The 23,721-nt window shown below is 43.0% G+C and overlaps 1 protein-coding gene and 1 long non-coding RNA gene across 2 annotated transcripts; one reads left to right on the top strand and one right to left on the bottom strand.

Moving 5' to 3' along the window:
- Positions 1-6,740: 6,740 nt before the first annotated feature.
- Positions 6,741-16,224, bottom strand: Cwc15 (CWC15 spliceosome associated protein homolog). Its single transcript, XM_038323789.2, has 7 exons — positions 16,081-16,224; positions 14,738-14,876; positions 14,131-14,243; positions 13,319-13,407; positions 11,977-12,084; positions 9,559-9,677; positions 6,741-7,114 (listed from the first exon to the last, which is right to left on the bottom strand). Exons 2-7 carry the CDS (start codon positions 14,866-14,868, stop codon positions 6,985-6,987), a joined length of 690 nt encoding a protein of 229 aa, XP_038179717.1. The 5' UTR covers positions 14,869-14,876; positions 16,081-16,224; the 3' UTR covers positions 6,741-6,984.
- Positions 16,225-16,235: 11 nt separating this feature from the next.
- LOC119810349 lies at positions 16,236-23,457 on the top strand. Its single transcript, XR_005284738.1, has 3 exons — positions 16,236-16,302; positions 16,523-16,724; positions 22,291-23,457. It is a non-coding gene; the product is annotated as an uncharacterized LOC119810349 (long non-coding RNA).
- Positions 23,458-23,721: the final 264 nt, after the last annotated feature.

Here is a 23,721-nt window from a genome sequence, read left to right as displayed (position 1 = left end):
TCCCAGGGAGCTCCAGATTCTATTTCTGGGAACTGTGCTTCTAAATATCACTCTTTGCTTTCAGAGCTTCTGAATTAAAGCCATCTAAGCCATCTAAGCCACAGGGAATGAGGAGCACAGCTGGCTCCTTCTCTAACATTTACCTTCAAACTTTCAAAAGCAAAGAAACCTGGCTTTCCTCTGTGCGCTGCCCCTATCAATAACGTGCCTGGGGGCTGGTGTCTCTAGATGATGCTTTCAAACCGCTGCACTGGGCCAGTCTCCTTTGATCCTCTTCAGACTCCACAGAACAGCCAGGACACTCTGCAGCTACAAAGGCAGAGGCCATAGCCCTGGTGTCTTGTGGAGACATGGTCAGTGTGGAAATGAGGTCATTTCCAGGCTCACTCCTTCCACAGAAGACTGTGGCCCTGGCTCCACACAGTTGAGAACTGTCATCTTCTGGGGAGCTGCTGGGCCATAGGAACTTAGACTCTGGCGAGTGCTGGGGGATTCTAGTCTGACCCTGAGTCTGACCTAGGACTTGGACTTCCGTTGATAAAATGGGATTTCCCCCGTGTTGGTCACTTCCAGTGAGTTCTCACACAGGGCACGGCAGCAAAGTTAAGGTCAGGATGCCTGGGCTGCTGCCACTGCTGCTGCTGCTGCCGCCCCTCTGAGGTATGGCATGGCTCAGAGGGCTAATGGAAGAACTGAACTTAGGGAGGCAATCTGCTATAGTATATACTGGCACACAGTAGGTCCCTAAGAAGTGGCAATGACTTTATTTGCATTGTGTGTAGGGGCTTCTTGTGGGGACCAATGGGAGAGCATGGGTAGCAGCAAACACAGCCCAGTAGGGCTCTCACAGTCTGAGAGAGTGCACCTGACTTTGAAGCTCACATTATGGTTATGAATGCTACCAAGGCACCCTGGGTTGGTGGAAACCATGGGCTCATGTCTCCATGTTCTTTCCAGTTCGAGGGTCAACTCATGATTCCTTGTGAACAGGGGCTGGAAAAGCCTCCGAAATATAAACCCATAACCTCTCAAATAAGCAGCTTTAATGCCTTGGGACTCTGGGTTTAAAGAGGCTCTAGATGTCTCAGGAACTCAGTAACATGTGCCCCAGTTAGCAGGAACTCTGGAGAGTTGTTGCCACTTGCCCCTCTTCTCAGCCAGGCCGGGGGACTCTGCAAAGGCTGGTCAAGCGTGATTGGACCGCGACAACAGACCTGCTCTCTGCCAGTGAAGTGTGGTAGAGATGCTGTGACCCTAGCACTTAAAAATGTGCATTATTGTATGTATGTGATGGGAGGATGTGTGCCATGGTGCAGGTGCAGAGGTCAGAGGGCAACTCTGTGGAGCGGGGTTCCCTTTCTATCTTTACACAGGTTCTGGAAGTTGAATTTTGGGGGCAGGCTTGCTCAGCAAGTGCCTTTATCAAAGGAGCCCTCTTGCTGGTGTGGAAGAGCCTCTCTTAAAAATAAATGAACAAACAAACAAATAAATTAAGGTTCTAGGTCAATCCTCAGTACCTCAAAATAAAAATAATAAAAATGAAAAAAATATATATACAAACTGGGAGGAGTGGAGGGAGGGAAACTGGTTGGGATGTAATGTATGAGAGAAAAACAAACGAACGAACAAACAAACAAATAATAAGCTAGCTAATAACCTTTGGAGGGCATTAGGAAAAAACCCAGAATATACAGAACTCAGTGGCTAAGAGCATTTCAGATTCTTTCAGGCGCCCCAGGTTTAATTGCCAGCATCTCTATGGAGGAGCCCAACCATCCATCTCTAACTCTAGCTCCAGAGCACTGGCGCCCTCTTCTGGCAGACGTACATGCAGGGAAAACACCCAAGAACAAAATAAAATACAGAACACATAAGGGGCAAGCAGAGCTGAGAGCACCATAGAGGAAATTGAATCGTACAAGCAAAATGAGAAGAAAATAGAACATATAAAGGAAGGAGAAAAGAAACCAAATGGAACGGTGGTCAAGAGGGGGCTACAGACTGGATCTGGGCATCGATTTCAAGGAAGGGCAGCTTCACTGTGGCCCGGGACACCCAGCTCTTGGGGCTGTGGACCCAGAGAGATGTACCCCTCCTAACCTGTGTCCTGAAGTTCCCTGGGGTACTGCTTCGTGGGCTCACTTCATCCCAAGACTGCCACAAGAACTGGGCATGTCTGAGACCTGAAATTCCCCATTGATTGATTTCCCCTCTTCTTTATGGAAACCATTTCTCTTGCTACTGTTTGACACAATTTCCACTATCTCAGGCCTCAGTCAGGAAAGGGGACACCTCTGAGACAGGACAGCAAGAAATTTCTTCCCTGTCCCTCAGGTCTGGGTCACCATCTGCTCCCTTAACCTCATGGCCTTGACTCCCTGGAGAAGCTCAAGCAGGGTCAGGGGACCATGGAGCCAGAGGGAAATGCTGGGTATCTGCTGTGGGTCTGTTGGCTTAGTCAGGAGCCCCTAGGGCCTGCTATCGGGTCATTCCGCCTGAACCCAGCATCTCACGGGGGGGGGGGGGGGGTGGCTTTCCCTGGACTTACAGTCTTCTGTGGTAACTGTCACCTGGATAGTGACACAGGGCCACACCTTACAGGCAGCTGCGGACTTCTCAAGAGACAGTTGCAACCAGACTTTGAATCACTTATTTTTTTCCCAGCCTGAGCCAGTTTCCCATCCATCTCTCCTCTCCTCTGTCTTTCCCCACCACCTGCCCCTACCTCCCATCCACTCTCTCCCTTCCCTTGAGAAAGTGCAGGCCTCCCGTGTTCATCAGTCAGTCACGGTATATGAAGCTGCAGCAAGGCTAGGCTCCTCCTCTCTTGTTAAGCATTTTAGATCATCTTTTACGCATCTATGCATGAATATCTCAGAGTTCATACATATCTAGACAAGGAAAATCCACGAGTAATTTAATGTAGAACACAAGTGGAAGGAACCAAATATCTGCGGCCTATTTCCCTAACAAGGGAGGAAACTTTGTTCGTAGGCTTCTGAAAATGGCTATCAACACGGAGGACACTCGGGTCACTGGAAGGAAGGCCAGGAACTCACGGTAGTCTGACTTCAAGGTACAAGTATGCTCTCCCCGAGTCCCAAGCTCTGGGAGTCTTCTCAGTGCCCTTTCTCAGAGACCGTGTGGTATCAGTAAGCCTGCCTGTCCATGGGGCACAAGTGAGTGGAGTAGTGCCTCTGTGTGCTGAGGGACGGGGCATGGAGAAGCCACCATGCAGCGAAGGAGTACAAACTCTGCACATGGGGTGTGTGGGGCCCTCCAAATGCTAACGCAGCAGAGAGACAATCTGAGCGAGGCAAGAGGGAAATCTGGGTCAGCACAACCTAGTTAGCTGGTACTGGTTCAAAGTACGATTTTGGAAAAAAGTTTCCTGCTAACAATTGCATCAATTCCATGTGCACAATAATGTTTAAGGCATGACTACATCGAAACTGTTTTGCAAAGTACATGTGGCCTCTATCGTGAGATGGGTTTTATAGCTTAAGGGTCTAGGATCTTGTGTGGTCACCAGACTACAAAACAACATCCACTCCCAACCTTCTGGATGGACAATAGGTATACATATCTCTTCTAATAGGCAAGCCTAATGATTAACATTCCCCGTTTCCCTATGTGACACAAAGACCTCACACCCTCTGCAGAGAGGGACCTGTGGAAGCGTTTTAGGGATAAGCATTTGATATCTATTTTGACCCAGACTAGCCTGTGATCATCTATCTGCTCTGATACCAAGATCAAACACACAAGATTTTACCATATTAACTTACCTGAAATGCCGAACAGGTGTTTCTTTCTCTTTTGAAGGGTTAGAAGAGCGTACTAAAGGAACAGGACAGATGGCCACACCATCTTACAAAAGATGCATATATACTGTTACAGTATATGTTGTATGGGAACCAATGACAGTCTACATCTGAGTTCTCCAGTTTGCAGCAGAAACACACTCATATTTGCATATTTATAGTCCATTTGAAAATTGGTAGGGAAGGGCCAGGGAAATGGTTCAGGGGCTAAATAAAAGTGCTGTGTGTGCCCGACAGTCTGAGCTTGAATCACTGAGTCCCATGAAAAGCTGAATGCAGTGGTATTCAGCTCTATAATCCCATCACAGATGGGAGGCAGGGGTGGGGTAGGGAGTGGGGTCCTGGAAGCTTAGAAGACAGCTAGCCTGGAATATGCCACACAGCAGCAAGAAAGACTCTACTTCAAAGCAGATGAGGGCCAACACCCAAATGCATGCTCATGCTCTCATAAGCAAAGTGCACACAGGTTTAAAAATTTAGGTAAAATTCTTATTATTGCTTCCTGTTAGATATTTCTCTGGACACATCCTTATAATTTTTTTTTTTTAAAGATAGTCTCACTATGTAGCCCCAATTGACTTGGGACTCAATATACAGACTGGCCTAGAACTCAGAGATCCCACCTGCCTTCGGAATTAAGGACATACTGCACTATCACAAATTTGTTCTAATGGGAAATTTAAAATAATTTGATCAGATTTTTTTTTTTTTGGTTTTTCGAGACAGGGTTTCCCTGTAGTTTCTAGAGCCTGTCCTGGAACTAGCTCTTGTAGACCAGGCTGGCCTCGAACTCAGAGATCCGCCTGCCTCTGCCTCCCGAGTGCTGGGATTAAAGGCGTGAGCCACCACCATCTGGCTCTGATCAGATATTTTTTGGGGGGATGTTTTGAGATAGGGTTTCACTATGTAATAGCCCTGGCTATCCTGGAACTTGCTTTATAGAACAGGCTGTCCTCAAACTCACAAAGATCCACCTGCTTCTGCCTCCCAACTGCTGGGATAAAAGGTGTGCACCACCATGCCTGGCTTCAATACTTTTTTTTTTAAAGTTATTTATTATGTATGCAATATTCTGTCTGTCTGTATGCCTGCAGGCCAGAAGAGGGCGCCAGATCTCATTACAGATGGCTGTGAGCCACCATGTTGTTGCTGGGAATTGAACTCAAGAAAGCAGCCAGTGCTCTTAACCTCTGAGCCATCTCTCCAGCCCCCAACTTCAATACTTTTTAAAGGTGTGAATCTACTGGAATTGGGATTTCTCTTGGCTGTGGAACTAACTTTAAACTACTGAGTCCTCCCACTTAGGAAGGTCTTTTTAGTGCGCCATGGCAGTGTTAGTTTTCTCTGGAGTTCCAGCACGTTTTTGTTAAAGTTATGCCTAGTGGCTTACGTTTTCTATAGCTAGTGAATGGGATTATTTTCATTCATCTTCCACTGGTGGTCATTCACTGAGGGCTTAGCCAGGCGACATGAAATGGCCTGGATGGGACCTGGGTGCTTGCAGGGCCTGTGGCAGTCACTTGTCACTGGCAGCTTTCCTTTTCCCTTCTCAGAAGTCATGATTCAAGGAGAGACCCGGCAGCCAGTGCTTATTTAACAACCTTTAGGAAGAGGCACAGGACTGGGGGTGCTGAGGAAATCTTAGAGTGTCACAGAACCTTCCTCCACCTGCCTCAGTCTATGACACTTGCAGACTCCTGTGCTCTGAGCCAGCTGCTTCTGATTAGCTATCTATCACCTCCCTCCTTTGTGAGAAAGGAAGGCATTTGATCATAGGATGAGGGAGAGGAAACCTGGCAGATACCCTTCTTTCCCCTTACATTGCTGAGACCCAGGCCAGGAGAGAACAGTGCATTCTGCAAAATGAGACGAGAAATTCCTAAAAGAGCTTGCATGAAAACGGTTCCGGAGCTAGAATGTCCTCGAGTGGTGGAGGCTCTGCAGGAGGATTGTTCATGAACAAGGCTAGGAAGACAACCACAGCCTTACTACCAATAGGGAAAAGGAGACCAACCCTTTACAAAGACGGCAAAGGATGCTGCGGGGTAAAGACCTAGCTCCATTCCCAGCTTTATTCTCAATTCAGGCAACATACAACTGTGTCAACTCTACACTGGATGAATTTGCATCTTTTTCTGTATGTGCCTGTGTGTAGTATATGCAGGTCAGAAGAGGGTATGAGATCCCCTGAGATTGTTGTTACAGGTATGAATGCCCTCTGCAAGAGCAACAAACCCTATTAACTAATGAGTGAAATTACCAATAAATTGACTCAAATCCCCAAATTAATGTTTTTTTTTTTAAAGAGGAAATGAGACACACCAACAACTGTGAAGAGTCCGAGCCACGCCTGGTAGCTGACACCGTAAACCCCAGTACTCGAGAGCTGAGAACAGGAATGCAATTTTTAAGTGAACCTACACACAAAATAACATTTAAAAAAAGTTACCATTGTGAAAGACTTAAATTTTCTATCAAAGTGGAATATTTAAAGCTATTATCTCAAATAATGCTTTTTACACCATTACTTCTCCCCCTGGCTTCACACAGAAATACGTTCCACAGTAATAAGCCATTCAAAGAGTTGCTTTGTACTGTTCATCTCAGTGTGTGGACAAGCACCAAAGGACATACATAAATACACGCACTGTCCTGGGAATGCACACTGTTTGCAGGACTGACACTGACCACACTGGGTGACTAATGGTGACATGTTCTCTGAAGTGGAGCCCCCCTTACCCCCTCCACATTTACAAACCACAGCGCTGTCATCTACCAACGGACCTCAATCAATGTAAGATAAAGGGAAATTTTAATGCAATAAAAACAACATACAAAGGTACTTTTCATTTTGAAAAGAAATTATGCAACTTTTTATAAGCTGCACAAATTATAGCATAAAGTTGGGGACAATGGTTTACTTAGGTTAAAATATTTATTCCAAGTAGATTCCCTACTCCACTTCCCATATTAAAAAGAAAATGACACTGGAAACATTTAAGAGACTGGAAACTGGTTAGAGCCATTCCTAAATCCGTTATCAGATAAAATACAACACTAGGGGAAAGAAATTGAGAAAGTTAAAACTGGAAAGAACAAAACCCCCAAAGTCAAACTGATCCTTAACATTTCAGACTTTAATTAAGCACATAAAACTGTACTACTTAATATATTTCTCCATGAACTTCTTGTGAAACTCAGATCGCAGTGTGTCGTTTACAAATCTTTTATCTTTCTTCTGATCATCTATTCCTTTTGCACAGTTCTTAAAAACGACGTCATCGTCCCACCTAAAGGGGAGAAAAGAAAATAAATCCCTTACAACCCTATCAGGAGACAAGAAAACCAGAGAGGCTGTAAAGCTGGATCAGCACAGACACTCTTAACAAGCTGCCACCGACAGCAAACGAACAAGCGTGCCTGTGGTGGGAGGGCACCCATACTCAGAGCACACACCACTCCTCTGGTGGACGCAGACACACATACTGTGCTCAGGTAAAGGTGTGATATTATTTTCAGGTCTAAAAGCAAGAGGCAGGACCACAGTCCTGACCCAGACATCACTAGACAGTAAGTGATCTGTTTACTGGTGCTCTGTAAGGTTTTGTACATACTTCTAATCAACTATATCCATCATGCGGATCATACATCATAATGCAACAAAAGCGGGAATGATAGGAATATAACAATTAATATTCACAGACTGGCCCAAGTCTCTAATAATACTCAAGAAATATCTGCTGAAATGTTCAGAGTAGAACTTGGTTGGATTTCAGAAAGCAATAACACACCCATGGGTTGGTGGTATGGAAGCAGAGTGCATAACTACAGAGCAGCATCTCCTATATAAAACCCAAGCCCTTACACATGACAAAGACACGCACAAATACGCAGAAAACAAAGCCTACATAATGTGCTTGTGTGTAATGCTACATGTTCACCAGGAGAAACTAACTGCACAAAGAAAACAAGGACAGACTATGTGCACTAATGCACATGAGAAGCTGAGCAGCTTAGTGTAACTGGGATGTCTGCTCCTGCATCCACAAAGGGAAGAATAAGCCAGATTGCTTCATATTCAATATGCAATTGATAGTTTTTCCTCTTAACTCATTCCCAAAGAGTTTTGGCCCCCGTGTTGCCAAGAAACAGTGCACGATCCCCTTGCACTCACAGCAGTATTCAGTATTCCGAGGCCACCACTTGTCGCTCCCACAGCACTAATGTCAATGTCTTGCCTGTCCTCCTCTCTGGCTAGGCTTAGCCTAGGATTCTAAATTCAAATACTATTATTAAGCATTTACTATGAACTTCTACTGCGCACTACTCCAGGTACCGGAACAATCCTCACTTCCTTCTGCCCATGGTGACAACTGCCAGATGCATTACTACCAACCTGAGCCAACTGTAGAAACACACAGGCTGGATGGACTCAGAGAAGTACAGACCACTCCAGATCTATGATGCCTGAAACAAGTTTCCTTTCTCATGCTCAGCATAAGCCACACTCCTCCTCATTCCTGCCTTGCAACTGCAGGCCAATGCTTGCAGTCTGGTCTCTGATAAACAGTTGCCAGCAAACCTGCCCTTGACCGTACTGCTGTCTTCAAGAATCTGTTAAATTTTTAGCTTTATGCCACTGTACTTTTACTGTGATCAAGTAAAGAAGCCAACGAGTTTAGAAAAGGGCAGCTATCACTGTGACTTTAAGAGAATCATGGTGCTGGGATGAGAAGTGAGCTTGGAAGATGGAGCTCTGTGTATGAGCAGAAGGAACACTGACAGTGGCAGGGGATGGAGAAGGAAGGAAAGGCAACAGGACTCCCCATCCCCTGACAGAGAACATATCCCCCCAACACACACCGTAGCTCCTGCAAGTGCTCACTCTGCTTTCCTATGCATCCTCATCGCCATCACATCACACACCCTTCAGCTCTCTAGTGCCCTCCTGCACATACAGTACGGAGGGCATTCACGAGCCTGCCTCTAAGCTTGGCCTTGGCCAGCACTGGACCTGCCTCATTCCTCACCGTCACTGTGCCCACCGCACTGGACCTGTCTCATCCCTCACTGTTACTGTGCCTACGGTGCACAACTAACTTGACTTCCACCCAGTACAAGTTTCTGCAGGACAAGTTCCAATAATCTGGAGCATCGAGTCCAAGCTTTCAGTTTCACTGTTTGGTGACCTCTTACAGGGAATAGGAGTTCAGAAAGCCTGTCTTTCCACTTATGACCTGGATATATACCTGTGAAGATTCACAATTGCATGATCTGGGTATATCTTACAATACCAACCAACAATATGGCCGTGCCAAGCCCCCTGAATTTTAGAATTGTACTGGGAGGGGTGGTCTTGAGGATCCTTCCACTCCCATCTCACATGCAGGTTTTATAGCTAAGGTCAAAGCAAAGACTTTGTCCCTTTTCCTTCTTCCTTTATTCTAAGATCTGACTGAGGTTAGAAATAGGAAAGGGGGTGGGGGTCTTAGAAGCCTTATATAACACATAACACAAATCATGGACCATGCATGTAGCTCAACCCATTATCCTCCCGTCATCCCCCAGTCTCCCATGGGTTTTTTAAAGCAGAGTTTGTGCAGCCCTGGTTGTGTTGGAACTCACTCTGTAGACCAAGCTAGCCTCAAATTCACAGAAATCCGCCTCCCTCTGCCTCCTGCTTGGATTAAACGCATGCGTCCCAACCACCTGGCCAACCCATTACTTTTAGTACCTTCTTTTAACCTTGAAGTTGGCCTGAGGCTGGGATGGGCCAGTGAGATTAAGGAGAGGGTTTCCACTCAGAATATTTTCCATGCGAATTCTCTCTTCTTCTGCTTTTTGTTCTTGTTCCTGTCAATGATGGGGAAGACAGTTACTAACTCCAGGTCAGCTGTCTTAGGTTAGTTCACAGATGAACATCTGTCGACTGCACAGGGAGAGAAGACAGGTTTCGTTCTCCTTCCTTCCTTTCTCTTTTTGGAGACAGGTTACTCATCCTGTAGCCCAAGCTGGCATGGAACTTCCTAGGTAGCAGAGGACAACCTTGACCCTGTGATCTACCTCCTGAGTGCACGACAGGTGTGCACACCCCATGCCCAGCTTCTTGGTGCTAGGGATGGGACCCAGGGCTTGGTACATGGTAGGAAAGTACTTTACCAACTGACTCACTCCTCTTTGATTCTTGATAAACACCAGAAAAATCTTATTTATAAAAAGTAAATACTTTGCAATTTTTATTATAAATCTCAATCTTGCCAACATAGTCATCAGTCTCTCTAAATTGTGAGAAGCTGAGATGCAGATGTAAATGTTTTATTTAGTTACAATCAGATTAAGTTTAAGAGAATATTAATAAATATTTATAATTTAAGAACATATTATCAAAGAAGTTTAGCAAGGCTATCACCTCCCTTTTTAAAGGGCTATAGACAACAAACTTAATGTTAATTTAAGTTTGAATTTAATTTTACATTACTAACAGTATAAGCTTTCATCTCTAGAATTGAGATTATTATTAATTAATATTATTATTAAGGAGTAATTCCTAAGACAAAGTATCATACAAAACATAACATGTACATCTATTAGTTTACATAAAACACCTTTTGTTCTTATGCTTTACTGTTAGTGGTCTATTATACCTTTATATATTTTCTTCATGGTTACAACTGTATTTTTAGAAAGCATTTTTATATTTATTTAATGTGCATGCATGTATATGGGCACCATAGTGCAATAGTGGTCAGAAAAAATTTGCAGGAATCTGTTTTCTCAGCACGTGGGTTCCTGCTGAGCTATCTCACCCACGTTCCATTTTGTTTTAAAGACACAAGCTTTCATTACTCGCTGAGTTTGGTCTTCAACTTGTGATTTTCCTGCCTTAGCCACCAGAGTGTCGGGATTACAGGTATGAGTCACTATATCTAGATTATTTTTCGCACTTTTATTTTAGCATTAATTTCTTCAGATTCAGATCACCCTATTTTATGAAACAGAAATGCAAAATTTCTAAAATTCTTACCTGTAATTTTTGTAGCTATCTGTTAAGATAATTTAAACCTCCTTTGCTGTGCTTTGGGGACGACAGAAACAGATGACCTAACTGATAACAGCGAGACTCTCCACAAATCACTCTAAAGTGAACCTAGTTTTCCACACAGCTTCCTGGAACTCCACTTTAATATGCAAATGTGAATGACAGGTTCACTTGTACCAGGACAAGCAATTGCCAGGTGAGAGAATGTTACTTGTAGGGGAAATCTTTTAGGTCAGTGCAGACACCTTAAAGTCAAGATTTACTACAATTAAGACCAGAAAGCTTTCTAAAAATCACATGCTTATTGGGGTGGGAGGGACCCACTGAGATGACTCAGCAGTAAAGGTACTTGTCATAAGCCTGGTAACCAGAGCTCAACCCTCAGTTCCCATACCAGGGAAGGATAAACCTGACTCTTGAAAGTTGTCCTCAAATCTAGCAAAATAAATCACAGGTAAAAACAGATGTTTTCCAAAGATGTCACAAAACCAGGAGTAAGCATATAATGTACACAAACTTACAGTTAACACAGAGCACTGAGAAGAAAAGGCAACCCCTTCCCTACTCCTACGCCAGATTTGGAGCTTAATGGTCAGATAGCCTGCGCATCAAATCCATGCTCCCTCCCACGGGCTTGAGGTTAGATTTTTTGGAACATGGCACTGTGGCCACGTCTGGGCTGTGATCGCAGTAGAGCTGCTGCTATGTAGCTGGGTGATCAGCCACACAAGGATGCTTACATTACGATTCCTAACAGCAGCAACATTACAGTTATGAAGTAACAATGAAAGAATGTTATGGTTGGGGTCACTGTAACACGAGGAACTGTATTAAAGGGTGGCAGCATTAGGAAGGCTGAGAACAAGTGCTACAGACAATCTTACCTCTAATTAGAAGACTAAAGCTCACTTGTTTGTTCTTAAGTTGAACACTACTCATTGGTGAACTATCTGAAAGGAACTGTCAACATAATTAGGGGACTTAGAATGTCATTTTAAATAGATCCATAGGTGTTACGATATTTAGACACACTGCTTTCTAATAAACGATAGCAGCAGAGTTAAGGGTTCTGGTTTAGGATGCATGGCGGAGAGACTGAGTGTCAAGCACTACCTTCCTGGCCTGCTCCTCAGCTCTTTCCTTCTTGATTTTCTCCAGCTCTGCCAGAAGAGCCGCGGTGTCATCATCGTCGCTCTCCTCTTCAAAGTCCTCATCGTCCTCCTGCGACAGAGCAAGGCCCGGGACACAGAAGGAAACACAGAAAGTGGGCGCACCGAAATATCATAGTAAAACCAACAACCAATAAAAAATATAATAAATAAAACCCGACAAAAAATTATAAATACTAACTAAAATGGCAACCTTTGATAAAATACCTTTCATATTTAGATGGTCAAAAAGAATTTTTTGGGGGGGTGGTGTCAAGACAGGGTTTCTCTGTGCGACAGCCGTCTTGGAACTTGCTTTGTAGACCAGGCTGGCCTTAAACTCATAGAGATCTGCCTGCCTCTGCCTCCTGAGTGCTAGGATTAAAGGTGTGCGCCACCACCATGAGGCAAAAAAGGATTTTCATATGGAAACATTCCACAACAAGAAATGCTTCAGAATGAAACACAGTACAGTGTACAGTGTCTCACCTTAAAAGAGTTCACACAGTGAAAAATGACTAAGCCAGCAAATAAGGGTGCTCAAATTCCAAAAGAAAATATTTTGAATGAGTAACAGAATTTCACTTACTGTAAGGCTTCCTATTTATCAGAATAACTCATAAATTATAATATGATTGCTGACATATGTATGCAATTAGATACTAAGGTCACTCACATTCTGTTCAGTTATATAGAAAATGGCCAAGTGAAGTTGGGAGTTAGGTGTAGTAGATGACATTTGTAAGCCCAGGAGGTTGAAGCATGAGACTGGAAGGCTGTGATTACCATGCCAGCCTGAGCTACATACAACATAAACAGGCTTCAGGGTCCCATTGAATGTTCATGCTCCCTATTCACTAAGGGACCCACATGCATTATGTCTCTGAAAAGGGCATCATATCGGCTGAGTAGAAAGGTCAAAGGTGCTGCTCCTAGGGCACTCAGTCTCTGGGAGTCCTGTGCGTTACAGCAAGGCAGCTTAACCTTCGCCACAACTCAATTCAGTCACAGGTGGGCACGTCCTTTCTCACAGACTGCTTTCATGCAACCCTCCAAACTAGACCTGTAGTAAAAGTCTTTGACACAGAATACTTTTTAAAAACAATTACTAAGTTTAAAGTTGAGGTCAACAATATATTTCGGTAACAGTAGGTAAAAACAAATATAGATCACTTCACAAAGTCAAAATATTTAAAAAAAAAAAATCTCAAGAACTAGGCCCAATGGCACTTAGGAGGCAAAAACAAACAAACAAAACAAAACAAAAACACAAAAACCAAACCAAACCCCAAAGTTCCACCACATACATCCGTGAGAGGGTCATCGGCATCAAGGTTGGCAGCGGGGATCTGGTCTAAGCGGGGCTTCTTGGACACGGAAGAGGAAGTTGTATGTTCTGAGGACAACAAACATTTAGTTAATGAAACTAGTACTCTATTTTAAAACAATATTTTAGAAACTTCTGGGGAAAAGGATGCACACAAAGCACAGTGACAGCAGGGAATCACCCAGTGACTGGCAAATAAGCCTTGGATAAATACTTGCTAGTAAACATTAAATGAATTAGTGAGTTATGAGGATCATGGCATCTCAGGAAATTTAGCCAATGTTCACACACACTAAAAACACAAGAAGGGTAACTGACGCTTCTCTCATTACTCTTCGATTACATGGGGGAGCAAATAAACCAGGACAGCTCTAGACAGAAGGCCTGGGTTTCAGCTGCTAGAAGGTCCAAGCCAAAGTCTATTGACAGGAACTGAGATGACAGCTTTTAAACATTTCTTCTAGTACCAAGCATGAGAAGATGTGACTGGAATGAACCTCATTATCATTGCTAATCTTTTTTTTTCCTGTTTTTTCGAGACAGGGTTTCTCTGTAGCTTTGGAACCTGCCCTGGCTCTTGTAGCCCAGGCTGGCCTCGAACTCATAGAGATCTGCCTGCCTCTGCCTCCTGAGTGCTGGGATTAAAGGTGTGAGCTACCACTGCCCGGCTGTCATCTCTAATCATGTATCAAAGAGGTATAGTACACAAAACTATTATTTCCAATTACTAAGATGTAACAAACCATCTCCACCACATAATTTTGAAAACAACACTTGTGACAGTGTAGGTACCTCGGGTCGGACGGTCCCTATTTTTTTCCCTTGCAGCAGCTCTCTCTCTCTCTTCCAATTCTCTCCTAAAGTCACGGTTGCGAACCTCTTCAGGAGCATCTTGTGTAGTTTGTCTTAAGTGGAAAGAAAACTCAGTTAAAAACGTTATTCTCACTTGTCAAGGAAAAGAACCTATAGGGCCACAGCAATTTAAGACAATTCAGAATGCAACTGTCTCTCAAGCACAAAATGGAAGAGGACTAAATAATACTTTAATCTGAAGGTTACTCGGAGACACTTGTGATGTTGTCAGTACCAACAAAAGAACAAACTGAAGCACACATTTCCTGACAATATGGCTGGAGACTAATTGAAATGTCTTTGACTTTTTAAAACACTGATCAGCTCAGGGGCTGTCACAGAACATGCCCATATTCAGTACAGCCCAGTCTTCTGAGGTGCTTGTCATGAATGACCGCTTCATCTGCTAACACTTGAAAACTACACTGTATAATTTTATTGCAAACTCCTTTGAATTCCATTTCTTTAAAGATAGGTAATTTAAATACAATAATCTAGACGTAATCATAAGTCATTCCGTGAACAAGACAAATGGCAGTCTTATTACCTGTATTTTATCTTTGTATGGGAGGGAAGGTCTCTGCTTGAATATTGCTTTGAGAGCTGGCTCAAATCCCCTTCTCCTTTTCCTCTTCCACCTCTGGCAGGTTCAAAAGTCGGTCTGGCTGCTGTTGTCATCTTTTATTCTATGACAAAAGAGAGTTTATGTTATATTCTGTAGAACTCTCATTTTTAGAGATCATTCATAAATTACTATCCTTGAGAAAATTCTCAAAACTCTCCCCCAAATTGCTTAAGCAGTTTGCTTCAACACAAATCTCTACAAATGCAGAATTAGGAAACTCGAGGTGTAACTAGTCACGTCCTGCCAGGCAGCTGTTATTCAGTATAAACAACTCATGTGAGAGCTGAGTTTGTTTCTGTTCTAGCTGGGTAGCCTTGGGCAAGGCTCCTACCTTGTTTCTGTCATCTCTGGAAAACTGACATTTCTATAGTATTATTATGAGAATTCTGACACATGGCAGATCTTGTACAATCTTGTAATGTGGCTTTTAAAATAAATGACTTAAAAATTCTTGTTTTCCTACTAGCACTAGGTTCTTGAGGTTTTGTAGTTGTTTGTTTTGAGATGGGATCTCTCTATGTAGCTCTGGCTGACCTGGAACTAACTATGTACATTAGGCTGCCCTAGAGCCCTCCAGAGATCTACCCAACTCTGCCTCTGGAGTGCTGGAATTAAATGTGTGTACCACCACACCTAGCCAAGATTTGTATTGTGAGAAGCCTCAGAAAATAGTAAACAGACCAAAAGAAAGAAAATCCAAAACAAAACATATTTCTTTTAAAGTCACTGATAAACTTGAGTGTCTCAGAGTTTGTTTAAAACCCAATTACATTTACATAGGTAACACTACCCAACAATGTTGCCAATCCAATTTTCTTCTACAACAGTAAGACATTTGGTACGCTGTAACTTAAGCAATGCTCAGAAAATCGGAACTCCACCCCGAGAAACACCAAGAACCCATCCTGAACTGGGTGTGATGGGTACGACCCAGGCGCTTAGGAGGTGAAAGCAGAACCAGGAGTTCGAAGTTAGTCTGGGGTATATGAGACTGTGTCGCGGCAGCAGCAAGAGAACCCTGTGGCACTTTCAGCTTTGAGCTGTCAACTAAGAATTCCAGCATAACTTCGGGGCTACTGGGTCTCCGTGAGCTTAAGCAGCACGCTCAGACAGCCCCATCCCGCCCTCCGGCCGGTGACCGCTCCGGGCTCGGCCGCAGCTTCCACCCGCCACCCCGGCAGCGCGGGTGGCAACGCGGCCGTCGTCACGGCGATCCCGGCGCCACCCGCACAAGGACCACAGACCGCCCTGCCCCAGCGGCTTACCCAGGTGGGGACCGACGCAGTACCCTCCGAGGCTCACCCACGAACCATCGCAGCTCCAGGCTCCCAGAAACCTCCGCGCCTGGGACGCCAGCCCAAGACCGGAAGCAGAATGCGAGGCTTCCGGCTCTACGCGGGGGGCTCAGTAAGACCCGGAAGCAAAATCTTCGCGCCTCCAACGGCTGCGTCGGAAGCTCGCACTTCACACCCGGAAGCAAATGTCGAGTGGGTTTTTGTTTTTTTTTTTTAAACTGTTTATCAAAGGCTGAGGCCGCGACCAATCTGCGGAGACCCGGGAGGAAGTTTGTTGAGGGGCGGAGTCAAGGTGGCTCAGGGGGCGGGCGTTTGAAAGCTGAGCTTCGGAGCCGAGCGTAAAAGTCTTGTCTCTTTGAGAGCCAATTACTTAATCTCTCTCGCGTCTTTTCCTTCCCCGACCCCCTCCCAGACTCCTTCGCCGCGGTGCTGCGAGGACGGAAGGCGCCGGGGATCGGTTCGCGTCTCGCAGGCGTGAGAGCTGAGGAGAGCGCGCCAGCTGGCCCAACGGCTCCTGCCTCAGTAGACCCCGCAGCCTAGGGACTAGAGTTGTCACTTAAGTGGACATGAAGAAGGCGCAAATAAGTACGGGGGCAGCCACGAGCTTTCCAAAGGTACCGCCCTGCGAAACCATTACCCTTGGAGGCAGGCTTATAGTCGCATCGCTTTTTAAGATTAAGATGATAGATAGATAGATAGATAGATAGATAGGCAGGCTTATAGTCGCATCGCTTTTTAAGATTAAGATGATAGATAGATGATAGATAGATAGATAGATAGATAGATAAATAGATAGATGATAGATAGATGATAGATAGGCAGGGCTTATAGTCGCATTGCTGTTAAGCACATAGATATAGATAGACAGACAGAGAGAGAGAGAGAGAGAGAGAGAGAGAGAGAGAGAGAGAGAGAGAGAGATGCATTAATTGGTGTACTGTAACGGGAGATGCCATGAGCGTTGACGACAGTAGGCATTTAGAGAACAGTGGGCCTAACGGCCAGGAGGAGCATGAGATGGATGTCTGCCCAGCCTTGTCTTCGTGTCCCATCATTGAGATCTTGGGAGACAGTAGACGCTCAATAAATAAATTCGGATTCAGTTCTTCAGTTTGTCCCAAGTGGAAGACTCTCCCAAAACTGGACATTTCGGTGCCCTCCAATCTTTCCTTTGGAACTTTTAAATAAAGAAATAGAATTAGACAAGACAGCCTCCCTCCTCCCCTGTGAAGCAGAAGGTGAAAGGCTTCTTTTTTCTTAGAGAAGGCATATACCTTCCTCAGCCTCACACAGCCTAAGCACACTGCCATCATATTAGCGGACATCAAACCCGAAGTCCAGCATCCACTTCCTTGACTCTTTACATCCTGTCCACTTGCCATTCTTATCCAGTAGTGTGAAAATTATCCTGAAGTTCATTTCCCTGTAGCCACACTCATTCAGGCCTCTGTCATTTTCCTCTTGGACTGTAATTACCTCCAAATGAACTTTCCTGTAGTCTTGCACAGAACGATCATGTTTTGGGCACTTAGGATAAAACAGCCACTTGTCTTTACTTGATTTTGAGGCTGCTTTGAGCAGGTCTATCTCCTGCCTACCTTCCTGGCTTCAGGCAGTCATGGGTACACCACGCTCTAGATACACTCAACTGGACATTTCTGTTTCTCAGAGCAAGGCAGGGTCCCAGTGTTAATTTTGAGTTTTGAGGTAAGGTCTTGCTATGTAGGCCAGGCTGACTTTGAACTTAAGTTCTATGTGTTCTGCACTGATTGTCCTCTTGCCTCAGCCTCCTGAGTTCAGGTCTGCATCCTTGTGTTTGTTAAAGTCTTGCACTGTGTTCTTCACCTCTGACCCATGACAGCTGTAATGCCATTTTTCCAGGTCTTAGCTGACCGCTGCTTTCTCAGCCGGGTTTCCCTTGGCATGCATACTGTGCCCCCCGCTCCTCCCATGCATAAATTTATAGCACCCAGTTCTGTACTTCTGCAATACTGAACACCAGCAGGTTTCCTGTTTGTTTCATTACCTATACACCTTCATCTTTTTGGTCTGAGCCACAATATTGAGACCAACTATCTATGTGACTCTTCTGGCTTCAACTCCAGTTCTGCCCAGACTAGCTGTGTACAGTTGGGCAAATTATTTTCCCTTTCATGCCCTCCATCCCTTGTGCAAAAGTAGGGGTCATTCTTTCTCTTGCTATGGTGATTGCATAACTGTTTGTAAAGTGCTTAGTACTATCTCAGCAAGTATATGGCCAAATCAATATTGTCTGTCTAACAGTATTAGAATCTAAATTTCAGGAGAGCAGGACTCCTGCTTATTCACTGGTGGCCTCAGCATATGGAACATGTGAGGTACATAGTAGGTGCTAAGTGAGCACTGACTGAATGAATGGATGGCATGCATGTTATAAACTAGAGGAATGAAATTTCAATGACAAGATGGTGACAGAGGAAAATGCCCAGTTTTTATATTTCAGCTGCCTTTATCAACCTCTCAATAAGTCTATTTAAATTTTGATTTGCTAATTAAACATTTGATGATTTTATTATAGTTTAGCACAAGAAAAATTAGTTCACAAAATTAAAAGCATTTGATTTAAATAGTCTGGAAGTATTAGTAAGAAAGGTAAAACCAAAAAAATATTAACTTATAGGTCCTGATACTATGAAAATGAATGATAGCATAAAGCTTTTAAATTCAACAGTGAAAACACTTAGGAAAAGGAAATGAAGTTGGAAAGATGTCTGTGTGAGCCAGGGTTCTCCAGAGGAACAGCGCTAACAGAGTGAATGAACATGGATGATAAGGGAGTTTGCTAGATTGGCTTACGTGATGCAATATAGGTATCCACACTGAGTAGCTGTACAGTCCATAAGGCTACATGCAGTCTCAAACAGTCCCACTCTGGTTCTGAATGCCTGAAGCATTCCTTGAGAGCCGCTGGTCTTCAGTCCACATTGGAAGACTGAAGAAGCTGGATTCTGATGTCAACAAGCAATGGTAGCAGCAGGGGAGCTTAACTAGACAACAGCCTAGAACAGGGAGATAACTGGACAGCAACCCGAGAACAGGGAGATAACTGGATACCATGATGGAAGACAAACAGGCAAAACCTAAGACTTTTCCTCTGGGCCTTCTTTTGTCTGACTACCACTAGACGGTTCCATCCTACTTCAAACAATATGATCAAGGAAGTCCCTTACAGGTGGCCCTGCCAGCTTACCTCACATTTGATCATAAACTTATTAAGCTCTTTTTGTCTGCTCTAGTTTACAAGCAGGGTCTTACTGTGTAGCCCAGTTTAGCTTAGTAACCTCATGGCAGTTCTCCGCCTCAGCCACTTCTGTGCTTTTATTTCAAATTGATTACCACAGAAAAGTAATCCCCCCCTATTCTGCCTACAATCATGTTATCATCCCCTGCTTGCTCACTTTGTTCCTTGGCAATATTTTTCACATTCCCTTCTCCTTCTGCATCCTCTTTGTTTAGAGTAGAAGATCCTATGAGTGTGCAGTTCATGTGTGTGCGTCTGAAGGCAAGAGGTTCATGTCAGTGTCTTCCTCTATTGCTCTTCACCTTTGCTTTTGAAATAGCTTCTCACTAACCTCACGCTGTTGGATTGGTTAGACTGACTAGCCAAAAGCCCTGGAGATCCTCTTGTCTTTGCCTTTCCATCCCTGGGCTGACAGGTGTTTTCTGCCACACCTAGCTTTTGTTGCGAATCAAAACTCGGGTCCTCATACTTGTACAACAAGCGCTTTACCAACAGAACCATCTTCCAGGTCCTCTAACAGAAGATCTTTGAATTTGGAAAGATAGGATTCTCTCTAGAAAGATTACTTGCTTGGCTTATCTAACAGGTTACTTTCTCGTGTGTCACTAGAGATGAGGTGATCCTATCTAGTTCCTGGAACTCAGTCCTATTCCCAAACCTTAGAGACACATGTCCCATCTCACCTCTCTTAGATCACACCAGGTTTATATGCACCTTCACTTTTAATAGAACAAAGGTATTGCTTTAGTGTGGTAACATGTTATATGCAATACTTGTGATTACAAAATTAACTTTTCATGGAGGAGACAGTGTATGAATTCCAGCTTCAAAGGTTACAGAAAACGGTGTCCAAAGGGATAAAAGAAACCTTTCAAACCTCAGAAGGACATTTCAGAGTGTCTAGTACCTGCTGCTTAGGAGGGCAGTTTGATGAAGGCAGAACATTGCATGGCTTTAGAATAAACAATTTAAAAATCACTTTGATTTTAAATTTAAGCTGGGTATGGTGACCCATACCTGTGATCGTAGTACATCTGAGGCTGAGTCAAGAACCCTGTCTAAACATTTTTTTTTGTCATGAGCTAGGCCTGGATAACACATGTGTTTTAATTCCAGCACCGTGGAAGCAGAGGCTGAAGGATCTTGAAATTTGAGGTCAGTCTGGTCTACATAGTTAGTTCCAGGAGAGCCAGGACTACATAAGTAATTAGGAGATGTAAATGAAGTCAGTAACTGAATGTCAGATTAGAAAGTAAGTTTTGTAAAGTCTTTAACATATACTTAGCTCTACTATGACTGATAAACATAATATAAAAAAGAAATACAAATAACTGAATAAAAACTGCAGAAGAGATTCCAGTCACTATAGAAAGTAAAGCTGGAGAGGTGGTTCTGGGGTTAAGAGCAGTTACTGCTCTTGTAGAGTACCCAAGTCCAGTTCCCAGCATCAGTGTCTGGCAGGGCCTCCAGCTCCAGGGCTTTCATCACCTTTTTCTGGCTTCAGTGGGCATACACACACACATGCACACACATACATACACTTGCACACTCACACATAGATGTACACAATTAAAAACATAATAAAATCTTTTTTTAAAAGAAACACAAAATACTCATTTTTCAATGATAACATTACAATACCGTGATCCCAGCAATTTATTAAAAAAATATTTGAATGAGATTGAGAAGAAAAAGAACACACAGACAGTAGAGGGACATTGGCTTCCTTCCCAATACCCTCCCTGGAGAAGCCAAAATATTCCTACAGTGGGCTTCAAAGTTTCTTGCTTATGCCTTTCCAGCTTGTATACCTTCTTGCTTAGTAGCAGTTACTTCTGCTGTAGGGCCTTTTCTTAGTATCCGTGAAGGGTCTTCCTCACTCAAGTGAGACTAGCCAGCTATGACATCCCAGTTAAGATGGCAGCTGTTCTTTCTTTCCTCTAACGTCCTGCACTCTTGTCTCCCATAGTCTGCTCTTCTTTTCTTTTTACAGAGCATGTGTGTGGTCCTGTGTTATGTTAAAATAACTGCTGCTCCACCTCCATGCAGAACATGTAGAATGTAAGTTCCATGAGGTCATGCTCAGTGGTATAGACCAGCCATTTAAAACAAGGACTAACACTATTGTTTTCCCATTGAGACTTTTCCAAATGAAATGAGTGGACAGATGAATGAATAAACCTTACCAGGAAGAAATTCTGTCTGGTGTAAAAGTTGTCTGTTTCATATGTGTCTGTCTTTTTGTGGCATATGTGACAGGAACAATTGGACAGTCTACTAGTGCACTAATCCCTAGACAAAGGCCACTTCTCATCTGTTTACCAAGTCTTGATTTTAGGACTTATACGACCCAGAGAAAACAATTCCTTTCAAGAGATAGTCTCTTAATGTAAACTCACGTGATGGTCAGTCTCCTCTATATATACCATCAAAATTCTAGTTAGGCCAGCCTCCCTAATCCAGTTATAATTGTTATCAAATATCTCTCTATTTTGACCAGTTGAATCATTCCCTTACATCTAAGAAACCCATCATCTATGAACCTGATAGCTCAAAAAAAGGTGAAATTTTTTTGTAAGAAAGAAAATTCATGCATGTGACCACCTTTTTATAAGTGAGCCAAGGATTAGGGTTTAGGTCTCTGTGTTTGTACAACAAGCAGTCTTACTGAATCAGCTCTCCAGCCTCCAAATATATTTTACTAAATGCCCATGAATTTCTAAATGAAATTCAATCTTGTCAGCTTTGAACTTTATGTATAATTTAAATGTTTATATAAACAAATCTTTTCTTTTGTGTTTTTCTTTTGCCCTTCCACTTAATGTATGTGGTATGTAGCTGTGTGGAATTTGACTGTAAAAATGTACTCTATAAATCTAACAGTTATGTTTCTGTTACAGTGATCTTTACAAATAAAAGTACTACAGCTATTTTTGCAAGCATGCAGAGGAGTACACATGTGCATTTCCTATGAACCACATCAGCAGGGGGAGAGCTCTCCTTGTGGAATCTCATCATGCCTGATACTGTACAGCATCTCAATTTCATCAGACCTGGCAGTGCGGGTGGTGACCTGTCATTGACATCTTGACCATGTTTCCTTGATGTCTAATTCATGTTTATTATCTACTTTGATTTCTTTGTGAGGGATTCTTCTACTGAATTGTCTTTTCCTTACAGATTTCTGTGTTCTTAACACTTGAGGTAGTAACTCCTGCTACTTAAGCTGCACATATAACTTCCCACATCTCATTTGGAAATATTTGATACTGACTTTTGTAGATGGAAATCTTCCATTGGGGGGAGTTCAACTTATCAATTTTTTTTTTGGTAAGTGCATGCTATATTTTAGTTGAGAATGATTTTGCTTTGAAATCATATTGGTACTCTTTGTGAGTATCTTCTAAAGGCTTCATAGACCTTTCTTAGACAGCCAGGCATTCATTTTGCCTGTAATGTAATAATGGTGTCTTGGCATCTAGTTGAACAATTCCTGTTACCTCTTCCTCTCTTCCAAGATCTCTTTGCCCTTTGTATATTCAGGGGCCAAATGTCAAGTTCTATACACTTGGAGTTTTAACTGAAATAACATTGCATTTGCAAATTTAAAATGTGGTGTTTATAATGATTCAGTCTTTAGATTTAGGCACGAAGTATATCTTCACATTTCTTTAGATCATCTTTGTTTTCTAGAGTATGTCAGTATACTGCTTCTCTGTGTATATTCATATTACTGCTTCAGAAATCTCATAAGCTCTTGCTGGCTTTAGGTGTCATTAATATCTAATGTTATTGTCAATGATATCATTCTTAAATTTGGATCATTTGTAACTGGTATATGTAAATATAGTTGATTTTTGCATATATCTATTTGAAATTTAGAGAACTTGTCAAATTCTTCTGTTAATTCAAGTGGTTTACTCTGAATATTTTTACACACATACCATCTGCCAATAATGATAATGTGTTTCTTCTTTTACAGTCTCTTTCCATTCTGCCTTCTCTTTTCCCTTGCCTTGTGTTGGTTAGAACTTCCAGGACAATGTTGAATAAAGATTCTGATCCCAGGTGTCCCTGTTTTATTCTTGATCTGCAAGATAAGACTTTTAACTTACTACTATTATGTACAGTTTTGCTGAAGGTTTGCAATGATATATTTTTATGGGATTTTCTTACTATTTGAGATTGCTGAAAAAATAATACATTTAAAAATGTCTTATATATTACACCTGATTTTTTATTATGACATTTTCATATGTGCATATATTTTGATCATATTCATATCTCTTTCCCTCCTACTGATCCCACTTCCTCTTCCCAACTAATCCCTT

This window comes from Arvicola amphibius, chromosome 3 (genome assembly GCF_903992535.2).
Source record: "Arvicola amphibius chromosome 3, mArvAmp1.2, whole genome shotgun sequence".
Lineage (NCBI taxonomy): Eukaryota > Metazoa > Chordata > Mammalia > Rodentia > Cricetidae > Arvicola > Arvicola amphibius.
The sequence above is the reverse complement of the archived record's forward strand: the minus strand, read 5'-3'. Positions and strand labels throughout refer to the sequence as shown.